The sequence below is a fragment of the Anguilla rostrata genome, chromosome 11 (genome assembly GCF_018555375.3).
Source record: "Anguilla rostrata isolate EN2019 chromosome 11, ASM1855537v3, whole genome shotgun sequence".
Lineage (NCBI taxonomy): Eukaryota > Metazoa > Chordata > Actinopteri > Anguilliformes > Anguillidae > Anguilla > Anguilla rostrata.
In genome coordinates this window covers 8,718,864-8,740,279 of record NC_057943.1, presented here as the reverse complement: position 1 = coordinate 8,740,279, position 21,416 = coordinate 8,718,864, and the positions used below count along the sequence as shown (strand labels likewise).

The following is a 21,416-nucleotide window of genomic DNA, read 5'->3' as shown; positions in this document are numbered from 1 at the left end:
AAGCAGCATATGAAGAACAGTTTGCAGAGATTTTCTCTGGTGCTGCAAGCCTATATAAACACAAGAAGATCAAAACCTTATAGAAACGGAGTACACTGCAATATATTATAAATAGTTTGACCTTTTGAAAATATAACGGTAAATATACATCACAGCAATACATTCTTTAAATATGTATATATTGCAACATCTGAAAGTAGAAATAATGTGTATATTAGCCCATATTTTGCTCAAAGAGTTGCTCTGATACAATACAATACAATTTATTTCAATACTTTGCAGTATATTTCATTTCTGTAAGCAGAATTTTGAAGTTGAGCAGAGCCAAAAAAAACTCAGAAAATATGTTGCCTTGCCTCAGTATCCTGTATATTGAAGGTAAAGCCCAAGATGCAGTATAAGGAAAGGGTTTTTTTTTATATGCTCGTCCAATCAGAAAGCTAACACACGAGTGACGTAGTAGACGCATTTCAAGCCATACAAAAAGGCTGTCAGGTGAAATAAGTTTAAAAGGAATCTGCATAGAACTGCAGGACAATTTCAATGTTTTTTCTGAATACCCACGGGGCCTGCACATACTCAAACCACGGCACAATAAAACACACGCCGAAGTTCTGTATTGAATAGCGGTGAAAAGACTAGTGTAAATGCAGCAGTCGAAGTCGAACACACAATGCGTTTCCATTCAAACCCCTCTCTCTCTCTCTCTCTCTCTCTCTCTCGCTGTCGCCGCAAGCCCTAAGCGACCATCTGCATGTCGTCACAGAGGCGCAGGCTAACTGCTAGCAAGAGGACGGAGGGGTGGGGGGCGAAGGGGGGGGGGGTGCTCACAGAACCCCTGCGTGGATACTGAAAGGCACTACGGCAGTCCTGTCACCTCCAGGAAGAGATCTGTGATCCTACGGGGGAGCCCCGGGGTGGCGGGTGAAAGCCCAAACGCTTTCATCTTCGCAGCTGTTGTGCAGGTGAAGCTATGGATTGAACTCCAGGGGCGTCCGAGCCAGACACCAATATCTGCTCTGTACAAACAGCCACTTCGGCCAATTAGCACGGGGGGCTCAGCCAAATCTTTTCACCTCAGGTTTTCACCTCAATTTGGGTTCAGAGACAATTGTGTGCGGCGAGTGTGAACTTGTTTGAACTCATTTTGGTTGCAAACAATAACTTACTTAGGCCTATTTCCCCCCTGAGCTCTACAGCCTTGTTTTTTTTATATTCTATTCCAGGAAACAAAGCAATAACAGAAACTTTGTACATGACTCGCCACCAGCATCCAATAGTATTCCACCTTTTCTTCCTTTGACTAAAAGTCCTATATAATATTGTACACTTAAGTACAGAAGCGTAAAGAAAGGCACTGAATATGTCTACCTCTCTCCTCATGGCTCTATTGCCCTTGTATTCACTTACCCTGCTTCCTGTCGCAGGGTAAAAGAACACAAGGGCACGCGAACAGTCCTCACACCGTCCTCCTCTGTACCTTTAATGAGACCGTGCCCCTTTAAGGGAAGCTGACCCAGAATAATCAGTGTTCTCGAGATGAGGTCAGCTAGGATGCACTTTAAAGCTGGGGAAGGCCCGAAGCAGCCCTGCACAAAATGGCTCAGCCTGGCGCGCCTGATCTTTGCACATTAGACGCATGAGCCCCTGGGTTAAACAAGCCTAATATGGCGTCCCCCTTCCCTTCCCCGTCATCAAGACCAAGGGCAGGGCACCACTGGTTCCTCTGGAAAGACACTGAAAGTCGACGGACAATGGGGTGTGCCCTTCTGTAGAAGAACAATGGCTCGGCTCGCTCGCCTCTTTCATCATTAAGAGGATAGAAGGGGGGTGGGGGGGGGGGGGTGGGGGGGGGATGGATTCCAATTAGTTTCCTTGTTTAGCTATGAGATCACGATCAAACACGATGAACCAACAAATGAAACTGACACAGCTGGAGCCAAGTGTTGAACTGTAACATATGGAATGTGCTAATCCCATTCATTTTTTATAGATATACTGCAAATTGGAGATTAATCAGACTGGGGCACTGGCCGAGATTCACATTTTTGTAATATTTCTGCATGACTGACACTAGGCTGACCGTTTTTTCTATGACACGCAAAAGGTTTCGTGAAATACGCAAAAGGAGATTACCCATTTCCTGTAACTGGCTGGAATCAGGCATCGGCAGATTAACACCGCACAGGTGCAAAGGCAGGTTGAGGTGTTAGAGCCGAAGCATGAACTGCCATTATTTTAATTTACATATAAAATGTGCACTGATGAGGAGCTTACAAGCGCATTTATTAGACTGTTTATGTGACCGGGTTTTCATTACCCAACAATACGGAGGGAGACATTACACGTACAATAGAGAAGAGCCGTGGATGAGTTCTGAAATTTGGCACGCCGTCTGTTGTCCATCAGGTACTTAAACCACATTAACAACAGCACCGACGCAAATTCAGGTTCCATAAACAAAAGCTCATCTGAAATTCAGGCCGCTAATAATGATGTCAGCCCTTTTTTTTTTTTTTTTCAATGTGTTCACAGCCAAAAACCTCCGGGCTTACTGCTGAGCTGAGGAGCAGAGGCTTTTCCTGTGGATTACCGATGCAATAATGTCCACATTTCAGAGATAAATACCTGCAGCATGTGTTGCATTTCTAAGCAATCACAAGTCCCGTTGGGCCAAATAAGTGCTAATGTGCGTAACATCATTTCCACATTAACTGTATGTTCATGAAAGATGATGAGCAGTTAACATTATCATTAAACTAAAAAAAAAAGTGTTTTCCATGGGTCAGTTTCTTGTCATTGGTGGATTTTAAGTACCTGATACATACACCTATCCATCCATCCATTCTATTATCTATACCCACTTATCCTGGGCAGGGTCGTGGTGTGAGGGGAGGGGGGGTGTGCTGGAGCCTATCCAAGCATGCATTGGGCAAGAGGCAGGAATACACCCTGGACAGGCCTCCAATCTATCGTAGGGCACCTACACCATTCACTCACCATTCACTCACACACACTCATACCTATGGCTAATTAAGAGTCTCCAATTAGCCTACTTGCATGTCTTTGAACAGTGGGAGAAAACCGGAGCGCTCGGAGGAGAAGTATCTGATACAGTACTGACAATATGTGTAAGGGGATTTGGCCTCTGGTCAATATGTTGGTGAACAGCTGTTATAACAAATATTAGTAGGACAGAGTATTTAAAGGTACCATCAGTAAATTTTCACCAATTACAGGAGGAAAACCAAAGATCGGTTTAAATATTCAAAGGTGTTCAAAGGCTAACAATGATTCTTTAAACAAAAAGCTCCCGGGGTATGCAAATGAAATGCAAATGGAAGCAGAATAACAAACAAACACAAAAAAAACAAGACAACAATAAACAAGATAAAAAGCCAGAATTAATCAAAACTGAAATTATAGCCAGAGACAAAGCAAAATGGCAGCAGTCACCCTATCAAAAGGACAACTGTACTGCTAATAAATATGATTGAAATTATGAGTGAAGCTTTATTGATAAATGTTGATTTGTGAAAGTCAAACCACCCATTTTATCAAAAGCAGCCAACTGTGATGGTGTGGAATGTCTAAAAGCAAAGTGTACTATATGTGTTCTGTTACACACATGAAATGACACTGACTTAAATCGCATTGACTTAAAATGTCAGCCAAGAGGCGGCAGATAAACATGACATGTTCAAAATAACTGTACATTTTCTGGCAGTTCAAAAACAGATGGAAAGGGTAAACTTAAGCCCTTGTGGTTTAGAAAAAGAAAAAAAAACCTCATTTGCACATGTGCAAACCAATCAATTCAAGGAATAAGTAACACAGTTAATGCCATCATGAAAATGTGTCCTACATGCTAACAGAATATCTGAGAAGTCTGACTGAATGCTGCGGCTCTTGAGCTTGACATGAATAAAGTACGAATTGCTCTTTTAATGAAAAACATGGCAGCCAGTATCGAATTCAACATCCACAAGCTCGCCTACCCCCAGTTTTTAATTTAAAAACGTTATTATTTATTAAAGATCTGTTTTGTGAGTTCAGCTCTCGGGTGGCTGTCCACATGATTGCGTTATAAAAATATAAATATAAAAATATGCCATTAAATTGATCAAATTTCATTTATGACAGCATAAGGTTTAAACACATATGACAAGCATGTTGTCTGATCTGGGAATTTTTGGATATATATAACCAAAGCATATTATTTTTTTCATCTGCATTTAGAGAAAGCCCCTCTCTGGTCACTGAGGAGAACTGGGAGATCACTGGTCAACGTTTTCTCAGCCTATGTCGGCAACATCGGCACATTCTTTATCTTATAAAACACCCTCCAAGGAAGCTTTTCATCTTGACCCCAAATCTAAATGGGTCAACACAAGATACCACAACATCAGGTGTGCACTGAAATGAGTTTTACCTGTTTTCATTGCATAATGCTTTTGTGCACATTAAGTGTGGGAGGATGTGTGTGTGTGTGGGGGGGGGGGGGTCATGTGGGCGCATATGGGACTGTATGTGTGTGTGTGTGTGTGTGCGCATATAAAAGGTGGTCACACATGCATGACTACATATCTATGTGCGGTTGGTGAAGTACACAAAAAAAATTATTTTAGTTGAGCTATGATGCATGGAACTGTATCATAACTGGTGAAGAGTCCATTTGAGCTGAAAGTGGCATCACTCAAATGGCTGATGCCCACAGACTCTCTTGCATTTCAGAACAGAATTTACAATCCAGGCTTTTACTGAAATTACGAGTTTGTGTGCTTCAGCGTTCAGAGACTGACACCACAAAGAGCTCAGTAAGTGGCCATAAACGTTTTGTTGTGGATTCACTGCCCAGAAGAGAATGCAAGGATTCATTTATGCACCAAAATGTCCTCCATTCATTTACGGAATGAGCGAGCTAACAATTAACAAACCTGTTCACTGTATCGTCTCCTTGCCTGCCCACACAGAAGACCTGAGACTGTGCTACCTTTCACAGAACATTAAATTAGCACAAGGATGTTTCGTCTAAACTCAGGTTTGGTCATTTAAAAAGAGATTTGATTAGCTGAACATAATGAGTCACATTTCATTCCCCAGATACAGCAATGCTTCTTGTACGCATGGCTGTTTCTGTGCACGGTTTATACAGCCAGTTATGCACGCAGACTCTGACCGAATAGCCTCCAGTAAGTTCAGTGCATCGAAGGACATGTGCCTTGTTTCGAACGCCTATGGCATAAACCTAAAGGCAATATGGAACAAGAAACCATGCTGGAGGCCCAAAAAGAAACAGCCGTTATTTAGGACATTACAACCAGGATGTAGCTAGCATTAGCCCACGCAAATGTTGCAATTTCAACTATTTCAAGGCTTTTCCTCATAATCCACCACAAATTAATCCCTGCTTGGACCACGGTTCTTAGTTTTTTTAAGGCTCTATCCTGACATGTCAGATAAGGGGACTTCCATTTTTCTGCTTAAGATAACATTTCCGGACAACGCATGGTCCACTGGGACTGTGCGATGTAAAATTGGAATATCTTATATAAGACAAATTATCACTGAAAAGTATGTTGTCAGCCTGATTATCTTTCTATCCATCTGTGCTATTCTTCTGGAAGGACTTGGGCTATAGGAAGGTTTTGGGGGAGTTGGGTTGTTGGTTGAGTTTGTAAGACCATCTATTGATGAATAATGAATATTAATTCATCTCAAGTTATATAACTGAGTTAACTTAATCAGCTATATATTTTGTATGAGAAATATCTGAAGAATGGAATGCCACATCATTAACACCTTACTTCACTAATGGTAAAAAAAAACAACATTTAATGCAAATATTTGCTATCCATTGGTAAAACTGTGGTAGAGATGTTCAATTTAAACTCAACTCATAACAGAACTATACTGTTGACAACATGTTCTCATTTGTTGGACTTTTTCCACTTTAGCAATGTTGTTCTATATTTCTCTCTTTTCATTTTACAGGCAATGATTAAAAGAATTTTCCTCTTTTACTATAAGAGGAGTATGCAGTATTTCTCTTTTATCTTTCTTAAAGAAATAAATCAGGTAGTATTTAAATTTCTCATTAACATACATGTGCACATTATGGCATATAAAATATGGAATGCAATATTGTATTTTGCTCGACCCAGGCCTACTTTTTAAGTTTACTAATAATTTTCTCTGATGCCATACTTCTGGAAACATCGTTATGTACTCCCTAGCAATAAGCCTTCATCTGGCAAGTGCTCATGGGATATGTTGACAGCCCAGTGTCTGTGTTTCAGCGGCTCGTCTGTAGGAGTCCTGCTGGCCGAGTGGACGCGAAATACTGCCTGAAAGGACCAATCAGATCAAGGAAAAGAACAGCAGCTGTTCTCTCGGATGAGTGGAACAACATTACATCAGACCTGCGTGAGCCTCTTCCCCGACGCACAAAAGTCGGGAGGAGCCAAGACGTAGCCGCCAAAGGCACTTTAACGACCTACTAATTAATCCCCCCCTGCACAATATCTTCCGCCCAAAGCACCCAGAGCCCGAATGCTCTGCAGGGAATCGGGGGCCCTGCCACCCACCGAATGCAAAAGGGAAGATTATCTCCCTCTCTCCGGATCAACTACCCAGAGAGTGCTATTAGACAACCCACAAGAAGATTTCTAGGCTGTGTTTCGTATGAATTATTGACCACGGCTGTATGTATATGATGTGCGCGGAAAAAACATCATCCGCTACTAAGAGCACACAGGTCCTTCCCCACTTGTTCGTTTAGATGGTTTTTTTATTTTTATTTATTTTTTTTTTTTTAATGCAACGTGAGATCTGAGGTTTTTTTGCGGACTGGGGTGGGGGGGGTGGGGGGGGGGGGGAGAGTGCATCCCGCCGCTTTGAAGCAGTCCAGTTAGCGAGAATCTGTGAGACTGAGCGATCTGACGCTTTGTGGCGGCGGTATTGATTAAAGGAGAGCGCGCTGTGTGAACAGAGAGGGCGTTAGATTTCCCCTCCCCCCCCGCCGGGCTCAGCGGGGGGTACGCGAGGCTCGGTACGACCGCGTCTTCACTTTTTACGGGGGGGGGGGGGGCGGTTTTGTCTCGTCTCGTTTACTTACGCTCGTTTCGAACAAAGCTACCTCATTAATATTTCACGCCGCGGCTATTGACTCCCGAGGAATACACATTTCATAGCTGCAAATGAATTAAGTGCCATTTTATTTTTGCAATACGGCTTCCAAATAAGGCAACCAAAATCAATAGCGCATCTCTCAAAACTACAGAACTAAAAGGAAGCCCCAATTGCTCCACTGACTCTTATTCCAGATGATACTATAATAGTCGACTGTTTGCATGTGTCGACATTCTGAACCCAATATAATCACAAGAAAACAATTTTTTTTTTTTAAGTTTCAAAAAATAGACTAGCCAGGGGTCGTACAGGACGTTCCACTTAACAAACGAGGTTCACCGCCTCTCGCATTTCATCGAGTTAATGGAGGCTGCACACACACACACACACACACACACACACACACACAGTGCATGTACGTACACTGGAAAGTAAACGAGACATTTAGGTCCCCGCACTCCCGTCTGTGTCACACACACAGCGTAGTATGTGGTCCTGCTCCATTTTCTCTCCTTTCTCGATGTGCCCAGCTATGTAATCAGCAGGCCGTAATGGTGTGGTGAGCAAACGGGACCGCCGTGACCGGGGGGGGGGAAGGGGGCGGTCCGACCGAGCTGGAGGCCTCTTCCACTTCCTTCACAGTTTGAGACGGGTCTTCAATTTTACCCCTTGCGGCAGAAAGCGGCGAATGTTTTTTTTTTTTTCACGCCGCGTAAGGCCCCCGGAGAGCCGGAGCTCAGAGACACGACAAGTCCTCGTTTCGCTACAAATTAGGTTAATGATGCTCGGGAGAGATATGTGGTGAATCACCCTCATAATTGCTATGGGAGAAGAAGAAGAAGAAGAAGAAGAAGAAAAAAAAGCGAGCGAGCGAAATGCACATAACTGAGCACTTGATGTTTTCATCACGAGTCTTGCGTCCTGGCGTTGGAATTAAACGAAAATGGCGTCCCCGGCCCACTTTCTGTAACCTTCACCCATTTCGGCACGGCACCCAGACTTTCTTCTTTGATTAACAGTTGAGAGAAAGATCAGCTGTGACCGTATTTCCCCATTGACACTTCTGGGCAGGGAAGGAGCACAATGATTAATGGGTTAGGAGGGCATCATAGTGAGAGGGGACGTATATATTGTATGTATTCTACATTCACATTACAGGCCTTAATGGTCAATTTCGATTTTTTTGCTCGGATTCGATCTTTTTGCATCGAGTGTTCACATTAAGGTTTGTAAGTGGCCCATATCTGACATAAGCATGAAAGGACCTTCGCCCTGAAAGAACCATATGTGTGCATTAATAACAAAAAACACTGACAAACAGGCATCTACACCTGTGCAGTGTAGTGGGACGTTAAAAAAAAAAAAAACACCTGAATTCAAAAATGACGTGGTCGCCTGGCTACAGTTCAGATGTGTATCCAATCAAGGACCACATATAGAAGTGGCCCAAAGCCTGAAATCTGAAAGTAGCTTTATTGTTCTACAACAGGGAGGCCCAACCCTGTTCCTGTTTGCCAATGTATTATGAAGTACTGAAATATACTTTCTGATCCGGATAATGTTACAATACTTCAATATACTGTAGTATGTTCCACTTCCTTAAGGGATTTGTCACAGAGTAATTTGTAAGGGATTTTTTTAAGTACAGTATGTACTGATGGAAAGACTTGGTCAAGAAAAACAGAGAATGCAAGGGACAAGCAACCGTCCCAACCCACCCAGTAAGCCTATCCATGCATTGGTCAACTCCGTACCAAAGGGCGAGACACTCAACTGAGAATTAAAATAATTTCAAAGGCTGAGTTGTCTTCGCCTGAAGAATAGAGAGAGGGTTCCAAAGGATTTGAATCCAACTCCAACTAAGTCCTCAAATCAGATGTGAACTGACTTGACAAAGCTTCTAGCGCCACGTTCTTCACCACACCTGGTCTTGATATTACCTAGGCATATGGAAGCTGTCATGCACTCTATCACATAATTGAAACAACCCCCTGATATTCCATCCCAGCAGTCAGGCAGAGTGAAAGAACTCAAGTCGACGCGCTGAAGCTGTTGCCGAATTCCAGCACAGCCCCCACATTCCACATCGATGCAAAACATGAAACAGACTGCGATAAATTACACACAAACGCCTGGACTGAAGTACCTACTCACCACGTTCTTCTGGATCTAGGCAGCCATTGAGATGAATAAAATGGACCTAGGCTCACAAGCCAAGATATAAAATCCATATACTTGAAACAGTAAACTATAAAAAAGCAGCAACCTGAACAATTATGAGAAAGTTCTGACTTGTTGAGCATCTAAATCTAGGTAACACTTTCAAAAATGTTTTATTTATTTTATTGTCACAGTATAGTATTATTTATGTCATGGTCAGTAAGTAAGACAAAACAAAAGCATTTTCATTCAATTCCATTTCACAAGCAAAAGGACAGGGAATCAATACTGCTTATCCTCTGGTCCTACTTCATTCATTTTCTCAATGCATGTCAGTCAAATTTTCCCCCCTTTCCTGAAGTGCTCCCATGGCTTTTGATTATTCAAACACAATGATGAGACAAGGGTGGAAACGTTACACGACCTTTGTTGGTATTTATGGAGCAAAAAAAATCTCCACAGTGCAATCTATTCCATTGGGAGCGATGGTGCTGTCGGATGTATGCCCTGTATTTACTGCTAAAGATTTGAAGGACACAACACGGACCCAAAGGGATTCTAAAGCCGTAGACACTTCAATTAGTCTTTATACACACATGACAAAATACTGACACAAGCAGGGTGTCAGCAGATCACCTCAGTATGACGAGTAACAGTGACATAGCCGTCTATTCCTCATCAGTGGCCACACAAACAGCAATGGCACAACGTGAAAAGGAGAAAAAGGCTCTACTTTTCGTAATTCAGTGCGCCTTAGAGAGCTAAGCCCTGACTCAAGCACCCACTTCCACTGCTTAGCTTAATCTGGGGTTCTGAAAATGGATTTAAGACAGTGAAAGACCAGATGCAACCAAGTTTTTATTGGGAACCAAAATATCTGTTGTTGCATTCGACTGCATGTTTATCTAAAAAAGCCACCCCACCCCCCTACCACCTACCCCAACCCCCACTCCATAACATTAAAACAAGCTTGGCTTTATAGGAATGCTTGAATATGCTTCAGGATTTCACAGAGGCCAAGTGCTTCAGTCAAAATGTGTCACCGCCCATTCCGCCACGTTATACCGACTGTGAAGACGAGCGGGTCGCTCAGCACACCGCGACCACCTGGCGTAGAACGAAACGGGGTGCGCGACCTGCACCCCATTTCGTTCTTGAATCGAGCCCCCAATTCCTCTCGACCCCTTCCAACGGGAGAGACCGGAAGCTACTGTACTTTCCAAAAACTTCAATAAACGTAGCCAATTTCCATTCTGATTTATAGTGGGGGGAGGGGGGGGGATGAGGGGTTTCTCCCCCACAGCCATTAACCAAGGCTGAGTCGAAACTGAACAACATGACACATTTCAGACCTTTACACAAAAAAAACCTTCTTATACAATGATCACAACTGAGTTAAAATCAAGAAGTTTTCGAAAAGCACTCGGCTGGCTCGTGTCACATATCTTTTCAATAATCTAAATAGATGTAAGTGTTTGTTGAGTGACAAAGAAATCTGAATGTCAAAAGAAGATTAATTAAATTGTAAAATCGTTTGATATTTTGAAAATCTGAATATTTCCAGTCATGTTGTCAGAGTAATGCTTTAGGCTAAATAATTCAGACCAATCTCATCACGATCTTTATAATTATCTATATAAAACAACCCTGTTAATGTTGCTGTTCCAGTGGTAATTGATAAAAACATAACTGCTGTAACAGAAAGGCATTTCATGTCACAGATTATGACAACAAAAAATGTATATATTTTATTTCAATAGAGATTAAAGAACGAAATCTTTGGATAACAACTTACAAAAGACACCACGCTTTTACTAGTAAAAACTAAGACAGAGTTATGAAAGGGAGTAAATTAAAGTAATTAATGAAATAACCACCTGATTGTATAATCGTCTGTATTGTGGCTACAAAGTATTTTCAAAGGTGTGTACATTGCCACAGTGTTATAAACCGTGTATTTTCCATTGTCCTACATTTCTGTGTGCCTGAAGACAAATTTGTTTTCCTATATTACTATCGCGTTTCTTTATTTGTATTTGTGTGTGTGAGTGCGCGCGCGCGTGTGCGTGTCGCACTTTTTTTTCTATAGATGATAGAGGAGCTATTTGCCCAGACTGATGTGCCATCATCATTGCTGCTCGTTTAATATTTTTTCGCGTGCATTTGGCGACCTCCAGTGTTCAGAAAATTAATAGTAAGCACCGTATGTACTTGAAACTGAGAAATTTATCACATTGTTCGTTCCTATTAACCAAATTATCGGAGATAAATACACAAAAAATACATAGCAGTACGGATGAGCCATTAACATATTTTCTAAACGCATGCTTAATCATCCGACTTATTTATTACTCGCCTACATGACAACTAGCTCCAATACAGTCATGCAAAGCAACTCATTTCATGGCGTAGTGGGAAAAAACTATGAGAAACGTTTTGCTATATGAGCTTATATACGCGCAACTGATGCTACTTAATGATGATGCGTCCGATCTAGCCTTTACATTTCTTGGTGACGCATTAAAATCTTATTTGACATTGTGTTTTTCACTACTCGAGAAACAAAATAGCCTAAAAAACTAAAGTCGGAATCTTACCTGCGTGCAACAATCCGTTTTATCCACATTTTCTCGAAAATAATTCCGAATCAGTCCTTTAGATATCCTCCCATTTATGCACGTTCCCACAATTGTCGTTAGTCGCACATGAAAACAGTTAAGTTAAATACCTTATTCCAGGCATCAATAATGCTAGCATTCTGAGCTTCTGCTCCTCAGAATATTGGGCATGAATTACTCCGAAAACGCTGCTGGTCCTCCCACAACGCACAAATGTCGAACAGAGATGAGAAAAAATAACTGGATCATATGGATATCATGATGTGTTTTCTCTCAGTGGCCGGGGTTGCTTTATGATTTAATTGAAATCAGTGAATGAAGGCATCCGAAGTAGTCCCCTCCAGGTGCTCTTCCTTAAGTTATTCAATATAAGGTGTCTTCTGTCCATTGGTTTGTGTCGATCAAACTTTAGGTTAATTCAAAATGAACAGACGAATTCCTCTGCCAAGTCCGAAAAAGCCACGAAAAATGACAAAGCGACAAGGTGAACCGTCGACATCCCCTGTGGCTTCAGCTTTGAAAATTACCACGCACTTCAAGATAATTATTCAAAGACAGTATAATAAAACACACGCGGAAATGTTTGGTGTACGTTAAACTAAAAGCTTAAAAATAAATGACCAGAAATTTTCAGTCCAGGGTGTATTTTAAAGCAGACTCGATTCCTACATTTCGCATGTTCTTGAATTATATAAAAAAAGAAGCTTATAAACAATGACAAACAAACAAAAAGAAGCGACAGTGAGTCTAGTTCTGTATGTTTTGTAGAATCAGTTTCGCAGAGGCAAACTGCCTTTCGTTTTATGAGAAAGAGGGGGAAATCATGCACTTATCAATCGGAGAGAGTGCAATGTTATCACCCCGCGCTGCATCTTGCTGCCTCTCTCTGCTTCTCTCCGACTCACTAACAACCTGCCAGCCCGGCTTCGCCTGACACTCCTGTGACGTCATTTTAAAGTAAAATATGTAATATCGTTAGATCCCCACGCAAGTTGAAACTACCACCTTCTCCTACACCCTCGACACACACTCCTGCACACGGACCCACAAAAAAAAATAAATAAATAAAAATCACACATTCCCTCAACACTTTGAAACTCACGCACCCGTGACACGAGCTCAGCTTATTAATAAACTAGGAGCCACCTGACAACTTGGAAATTGCTCACAGAAACCTCAATCTAATTCCTACACAAAGGAAGCAAATTCTTTCATATCTCAAGATTGCTAGCTTTGCTTTGTGCCAGACTGCTGTTTCGTCGCGACACTGAATTCATTTTTGTCTATAATCGGATCGCGATGCTAACATGGTTTTCCCATTTCCCTTTATCTTGAGAGAGCAATTACAGTAAGTAGTCTTTTGTTTTTTATATAACGTTGCATAAACCTCATTTTGCCATAATCTAAAAGTCAATTCTTCAAATCACTTCAATGTTTTTTTCATAATCATACTCGTTCTTAAATATTTTAGAGACTCAGGTAGGAATTGACCGGCAACCATTGATATTTTATGAAGACTCCAGATGTACAGCTACAGAACAGAGGGAGGTTTTGCTTGATGGATCCAATGGCATGAATTCTTCACTTCACGAGTGAAACAACAAAAGAGACACATTCATCACAAGAATCCACCTGCTAATTGAGCAGGCAACATATCGGTGGCCTTTTTTCAGTTGGCCAGGGTAACGTTGCTCAACAAAACCAATTAATCTGGCCACAGCACAGATGCGCGCAGTCTCGTTCTAAAAGCAGCGCTCGTGTCTTGCTGTACATGCAACCAGAAGCAAAACAATGAGCTTGTTGATACTCCAAGCATGAATAATGGCTTGCCTCCCAAGCAGTATTGAAGGCAAAGTTTAGAACTGTTTTATCCATTGCATTTTAGATTCCAGTCAGAAAGAAATCCTGTATACTTACTCAATTAGAATGGGTTAACATGTCTATAGTGAAAGGTGACATGTCCCAACCTAGATTTACAAGGCTGGGGCAAATAACACTGGTCTTGTATGTAACTGTATGGTATGTAGCATTGAGATGAGTGCGCCATTGTGTTTGTGCAAGTATATTTTAAGTAATAAATAATAAATAAGTTCTGGAAAGCAGTTTAGCATTTTTGTTTGCCATTGGTATGATTAGTGGTTATTCATAGCTGAACCCCCCCCCCCAAAAAAAAAAAAAAATAACAATTTCCCCAGCATAATGTTTGTGGATCGAGGATTACATTGTACTTCGCACATTACATTGTACATTGTATAAGTTAATTAATCTGAGATGTGATGTCACACAGATGATGATCAGTTCACTGAAGAGTTGAAAAAAACAGAAAACAATTAACATTTTATCTGGAGAAAAACTGTGACATCAACATTGTGGAGGCTGAACTAATATTGGGCACTGTCATTCACCATCTGAGCTGTTCATTGTCAACAAGTTCATTTAGCCGGCAACAGATTCACAGAGTTCTTATCAGGAAAACTGAAAATCAAATTTTTAGCGGGCCTGCTTATTTTTTATTTTTATTAATTTTTTTCTATGGATGAGATGTGATGTGGGAAGACTTTTACAAAATATGAAAACAGGGTTGAACTGCTTATCTACCTAAGCAGACAGTGCTGGTTCAATTTTTGGGCTTTTTTTTGTTGCCTCTCACCAGACTGTACGCTCAACAGGTAAAATCAGCCATGTCCAGCAACCTCTCTCGCTAATCAGGTTGTGTTGCACTTCTGCAAAGATCAATATCACCCAAGACTCTCACGTCGTGAATGACACTGTACACTGATCAGCTTGATACCGAAACCATTCAATCAATGTCCAAAATCTATACAAACAATTTATCTTCAAACCCCATTACATTACATTACATTACATTTATTTAGCAGACAATTTTATCCAAAGCGGTGTACAAAAGTGTATATCATGGTCATTGGAATAACTGCAAAACACAGGTTCGATAAGGTACAATACTCATTTCGTACAGTTATTTATAGCCAAGAATACAGTTCAGTTCACGCAGTGAACATTATACTGACCTAACTTATGCCAAGTCAAACTAGGGGGAGAACAAGCTAAAATATTAGGACGGAAATACAAATGACAAAAAGTGCTGGAATGGGGGTAAATGTAACAGGAGTGCCATGAAAGGGGCGATTGTAAATGATGTGTAAATCATGTGTAAATGGGATGAACCATTTGCTTTCCTTCTTAGTGTTATAGCCAAGCGTGTCAAAAGGAATGTGCACCAAAAGAATATTTTATGAAGGGGCCGTCTTGTAAAAGTAGAAAGGACAAACCCTGTAATTGCTGATGATTGTCTTTGTCAAAACAAGACAAATGCAATGCAGTGTTTGTCTGTGAAATCTCCCCCTGAAGATCAGAGTTAGAACCATTTGTCCTCTCCCAGATATTAAACAAAGGAAGAAACACAGTCTCTGCTCCAGGTCTCATTAGGGACTAAGGGGTTTTCCGTGGCTCCAATTGAAATACATAAATTTGGCAACCAGTTTGAGTTCTCGATAAAAAATTTTTTTTTAAAGATCACTTTTCTCCTGCCCTTCCATGTGCCATGCGTCTCCCTGGGTGAGAACACAATTTTTCCTCAGTACAAAAATCCCCTTTTTGCCCCCCAAGTGCATTTAATTGCCATTACAGCGAGTGGTTGATGGCGAATCCACCCCCCCTCGAAAATGAGATGGCCTTGGACAAGGAAGGGACTGCTTTTATAAAAATAAAAATTAAACATTTTTAAAAATGTTTCCTGAGCAATATTGAGCGAAAAGTACCCATAAACCCCCTCTCATTAAAACATCACTGCCTTTTGCTAGAGCCGGTGTGTCCGGGAGAAGAACAGATACGCCTCCGCGAACAGCCGTCAGGAGATCCTGGGCAGATTGAGGCCGCCGTCTGTGAGAGGCGAGTACGGTGGAAAGAAAAGCGGTTCCCTGCCGATCTGTCACAGGCTTCCCCCTGTTGTCAGTTAGCTTTTGTTGTGTGCGTGTGCGTGTGTGTAGTAGTCGTAGTGCACGCGTCGAGAAATCGTAATTAAATACCTGCTGTGGAAATGGCTTTTTACGACCACCGGTGGACATGTGGACGGAGTGAAAGGATTTCGGGGGGGGCCTGTGAGCTCCAGTCGGAAGCTTTAAGATTACATCATTTTCTCAGGGAAGATGCCTTCAGTTTGATCCTTTCACATGTGAACTTGCTTGTGGCAAGCTTTTGCTAATAAGGGGAGAAACAGAGGAGACGAGCAGCTAATATACAGCAGGGAAACTGTCCCTGCGTTGAGAGAAAGACATAAAGGTAGGTTAAATAAAAAATTTTAAAAACCCTGAACCCCTTCAAAAAAAATTCAAAAGATCACAGAGCTAGCACACACATACACACAAAAGCTTGAGAGAGAACGTGGAAATAACAGCCCTGTTTCTCTTTGATTCAGCTTTGGCACGTGTCAGAACAGCATGGCCCTTTGCGTCTGTAGAAGACATACAGCCAACTATAACTGTAAAACAGGAGCTATATCTGCATGACACAGTAGTGGATTATTCTGATAGTGTAACAATTCAGTTTTAATGGGAAAATGTCTTCTGGACGTCATAAGAGTATTTCTGTAAAGTTGGTATTGTTTTGTCCAAATGCCTGAGGATATCACAAAATAAATGTGTTTTAATGAAATCGTAAGCATTCACAAGAGCGAAAAATCCCTTCTCAGTTCTCTTCATCTGTTGATTCAACAGTTCTTGGATTCCTCAGAGTATTTGATTAAATCATTTTTATGGACGTATAAACAACAATGAGCTTAATTGCCTTGATTCAATCATAATTTTTTATAAACTTTGACTCAAATGCAAATGTTGGCTTTTGTCTTCAGAGACAGTGAGTTTGGTCAGTTCATTTTTTTGCCATTGCTGAATTTGATTCACAGTTTAATGAAAAGTATTTGCAAAGTTAAATTCAAATGCTGACTGCTCCCAGTAGTAAATGAATGACTGAGTGGTAGAGATGTGACCTGCATCGTTATGATGCAGATTCCTTTTCTCAGTCAAAAAAAAAAAAAAAAACAATCAAGCAAAATGAATTTTTATTCATGTTTTTAAAACGTGACCATTTATGCAGTCACTCGGTGAAATACAAAATGTTCAGTGTTAAATGAACTATGAAGAAGTACCATTTCACTGATGAAGTACATTTCATTTCTATTGGCCTCATTTAAACTCCTTGGGTCCTATATTGACAGCGCAAACAGTCTCTTTCCTGAATCTCATGTGAGAAAAACACAAGCATGCTAGCATGAGGTCACAGGCTGGCACTAATCCCTGATATAGCGTGATTTCATTTGTCTGAACGGTCTACCACAAAAATATAGTTTTAATGCAAGCATAAGGTGTTCCACAGGTGAACAAATGCTAAATAAAGAAATAGTAGCTTAAAGCAAGCCACGTAGCCAGTTATAACACATTCAAACAGACTAACAGTGCCTATCGCCCATTTCTCATCTCATATCACTTGAGGTTATTACTTATGCAACAGTAAAATGTTCAGTGTTAATCCAGTCCTAGCAGAGTATATAGGAGTCCAATGGATACTATGTAAGACTGGATTTAACACGAAACATTTTTCAGTGTGGATAAAAATCATTGCCGGGGCATCTGGAATAATCTAATCTTTTGGATATAGAACAATTTCCCAGCCAAATATGTGTACCGTTTTAAATAAAATAAATAATGAGATTGCATTTGGTGAAGGCTAAGGGAACCATTGTTCTTCCTGCTTCTGCATAACCAGACCAAAAACCATTTGGATTGCACTGCTAATTATATTGCTAGCAATGCAGTGATGCAAGAGAAGATGAACTTAATTTTTTCCATATGGGAGCATAACTTCCACGTTATGCATAATCACTGATTACATTTAAATGTAGGCGTTTAGCATATACTCTTATCCATACTGATTATGAAATTAATCAAACTACCCTTCTTCTTGCAGGAAGTGCTAAATGCAAGGAAATACATCATTGTGTGCTTAAAAAAGTGCAATACTTAATACTTTCTTGGTTATATTGAACCTGTTCATTGTGACAACCCATTCTTAAATTAATCTTGATTTTAAATCTTTACATTTGCTTTGATCAAGTGCATGGCTATATTGCATAGTACACAAAAGTGTACTATGTCTTTCAAAAGTGTTAAGCATTGTGTTTTGCTGCCTTGTCATTTTTGCTGAAACACTTAATGCATTGTTTAATAGCATTAATAGCAAATAATAAAAACGGAATATTTCACAAAATAGAGCAACATAAAAATATTAACCTGTTTTAGTTTAAGCTTTGTTTCTGACCAAGCAAGAATTGTTCTGTTTATAGTATGTCTGGTAACATGAATTGATTTAGCAGAACATGTAGCAGACACGTATTTCAAGTAATCACATGGTACCATAAATAGTATGAGGGGTAATGGCTATATAATAAACTGCACAGTCCCAGTTTTACTCATACACATTTTTCAGTGGCAGAGAATATTCCACGAACGTATTTACAACTGTATGTATTTTCATATCATAGGAGGATATTTCAGCCAATAAAATCTGATGAAATGACATTGTAATAATAAAAATGCATATCATGGAACAATATGGAGGCAAAGTTGACAGACTCAAAAAGCGCAGCTACAGACAGAAAGTGTCTTGCAACCCCAAGGGTGGAAGAGGAAGTGGAAGAGTCTGTCTTGCAGGAGAATCAAACTAAAAATATGAATCAAGAGCCATGGACCGACTGGTCGACTGAACAGGATATGAACCCGGAAGTAAGGTATGCAAATATGCCTTTTCAAACCCTTTATAACCAATTATCTTTGTTATTATTGCCAATAGAGAACATGAACATTTAAATGGAAATGAGTCACACTATTGATAAAATAAAAAAAATTTAAAAAAAACGGAAACACACCTCTCCCTTTCCCTTATCTGTGTATCAGTTTTCATTTTAATAATCAAGGTAATCATTTTCTTAGGGAATGACATGAATTAAACGAATATGATCATATCTACTCATTTACAATATTTTTTTTGCACTGTTGGATGCATCACGGGTGCATTTATTCATTGTGCTAGAAGCAGTATAAGTTATGCTAGGTGGTCAGGAGCTGTTTACTTGTCAGCAGATCACTGAACCCCTTTCAATTCTCCCTTACCAAGCGTAACCAGAATCATCTCCAGCTTGCTTCAAACTCATAGTCTTGCCCGGAAAATCTTTCTGTCCTATCATTTTCCCAGTCAATGGCATTCAGTTTCTTTTCAGTTGACATGCATTCATTCTTGATGACATTTCATTGTGATTTGTTTTCTTTTGTTTTTGAGAGATAGAGGCAATTTTTCTAAAATCTGTCATCCGCAGAAAGGCTCTTGTATTGCTGTGTGTTTGCCTACTTTACTTAAGCTCACAGAAATGTATGTGTGAGCTATTATTAGAAAAGCCAATGCCAAAAAGATAATGCATTAAAGAGATCCTCTGTAACAATTTTCCTGCTTACATTTATATGCAAATCTTATTAACTAAGATGTGTACCTACAGTTGAAAAAGCAAAGCATTTCAATGCATTTTACATTCAATACAGGATTCAAATTAAAATGTATCTATTCAGCCTCGATTTTAAAGTGACACACATTTAATTATATTAGAAGTATTTACGACTTACGCAGCATCTGCATTTTTCCATAGTGTCCGTTCATACAGCCTGCTATATGCTGAAGCAATTAAGGTTAAGAACCTCACTCAATGGTGCAATGGCAGGATTCTACCGGGGAATCAGACCTGCAACCACCGGGTTACAAACCCAATTCTGAAACCATTGTGCTACTCTGCTTCCAGAGTTTTGAACGACACGAAGTGTGTGCATCTTGCAGTTTGTAGTTCTAGCTATGCAGTGCATTATACTAGTACTTCACTTGCCCAACAGAGAACATTCTTTGCTCCTTGTACTCTCTTGTAGAGAGAGAGAGAGAGAGTATGAGTGAATGAGTGAGAGAGAGAGTATGACTGAGTAAATGAGTGTGTGAGAGAGAGAGAGAGAGAGAGAGAGAGAGTATGAGTGAATGAGTGAGTGAGTGAAAGAGAAAGAGAGAGAGAGAAACTGATAGCCCCTTGGCATGCACGGCACGTAACATGACATTTCCATTTACTGTAGTCCTGCCCTGGAATTATATCAGCCGTATTGATTCAATAAATGAGCCTGGTACTTTACTCACTCATGCATCTTCGATCAGGGTGACACGTTTCACTCTTACAGAAATATGAATGGCTCCTATGTGCCCACAGTTTAAAACATACTGCTTTCTGTGTGCCATTCCATTCCAGGACCATTAAGGACCATATTTAAATAGACACTGGTCACCCGTCCGAATGCCCAAAAGGTGAACACATAAGCTACATATCCCAAAACTTTAATATAGTCTATATATACAATTATTACAATTTTTTAAAAATATTCATTTAGGATCCCCCAACACTGGCACAGATTTATGACCATATTGGCTAAACTGTGTCATACTCTGATCTTAATTGAATACCCAAAGGCAGAACTGGCATTCAGTGTTTAAAGGTTCATCAAGCGTTCAACAGTATAGATTTTGTGCAACTGAAATGCAACCGATTTGTCCTTAATCCTTAAAAAAACTGAAACGTGCATTATTGTGCATTTCTTTGTAACTTACTATCACTTTCATTAAGTTCATTAAGCTGTGACTTGAAGTCAAATCATTGTGTCTGCAACATAATAAAATCAGCAGTTTACTTCCTTTACTTGATTATTGATGTCAACTTGAATCTGGGTTTAAAAGGACGGAGGGTCCTGGCCTCTGCAGTCAGCAGCTTTGTCCATAGAGCATACATAAGACCTGGAGAGGCTAGGAGGGGCCAGGCGGTGAAGCCTAGGAAGTAACAGGGAAACATCCTCCACTGGACATGTTCAGTGCAAGAGAGCTTGCTCAGCAAATTGAATTCAATGTAGAAAACCAAGGTGATTTAACTACCAAAGAAAACCTCATCGGCCCATTTATTGTGGCCGTAAATTTCATTATGTGCAGCAGTTTGTGAAACAATGGTTGTTTTGGTCCAGAAGTCTTGGGAAACGATTCATTAAAATGTGTATGTTTTATTACATCTTACATATTTTTGTATTCTGCTTTTCATATAAAACGTAACGGTCGTTAATCAGGTTTCAACATACCATCGGGGACATTTTATTTTTCCTTCAGATTTTGATATCCCCCATTCACTTTAATGAGAACGCCAATGTTTTGCCGTCAGCGTGCGCAGTACAGGCTTACTTCCGGGACTTCACAAGCTTCGGTTAGCTGAAAACGTGCTTGCCTGTCTAATTAAATATGCACGTCAGTGGGTTAGTCAGAGTATCAGTCACGCCTATGCCGCTGTCAGTCTGTGGATATTTTTATTCATAAACTCTTGGTTACTTATTATTGAGAAAACAAAAACCAGTCACTGGCCTCTTCATATTC

The 21,416-nt window shown here is 40.3% G+C and overlaps 1 protein-coding gene across 1 annotated transcript in view; it reads right to left on the bottom strand.

Annotated features, from left to right (window-relative positions):
- The window catches only part of ajap1 (adherens junctions associated protein 1), a 51,491-nt gene extending 38,692 nt beyond the window's left edge, over window positions 1-12,799 (bottom strand). The window contains exon 1 of the mRNA XM_064300896.1: window positions 11,889-12,799. Coding sequence (XP_064156966.1) covers window positions 11,889-11,917 — 29 coding nt within the window. The 5' untranslated portion in view covers window positions 11,918-12,799. The remainder of the gene's footprint in view (window positions 1-11,888) is intronic.
- Window positions 12,800-21,416: the final 8,617 nt, after the last annotated feature.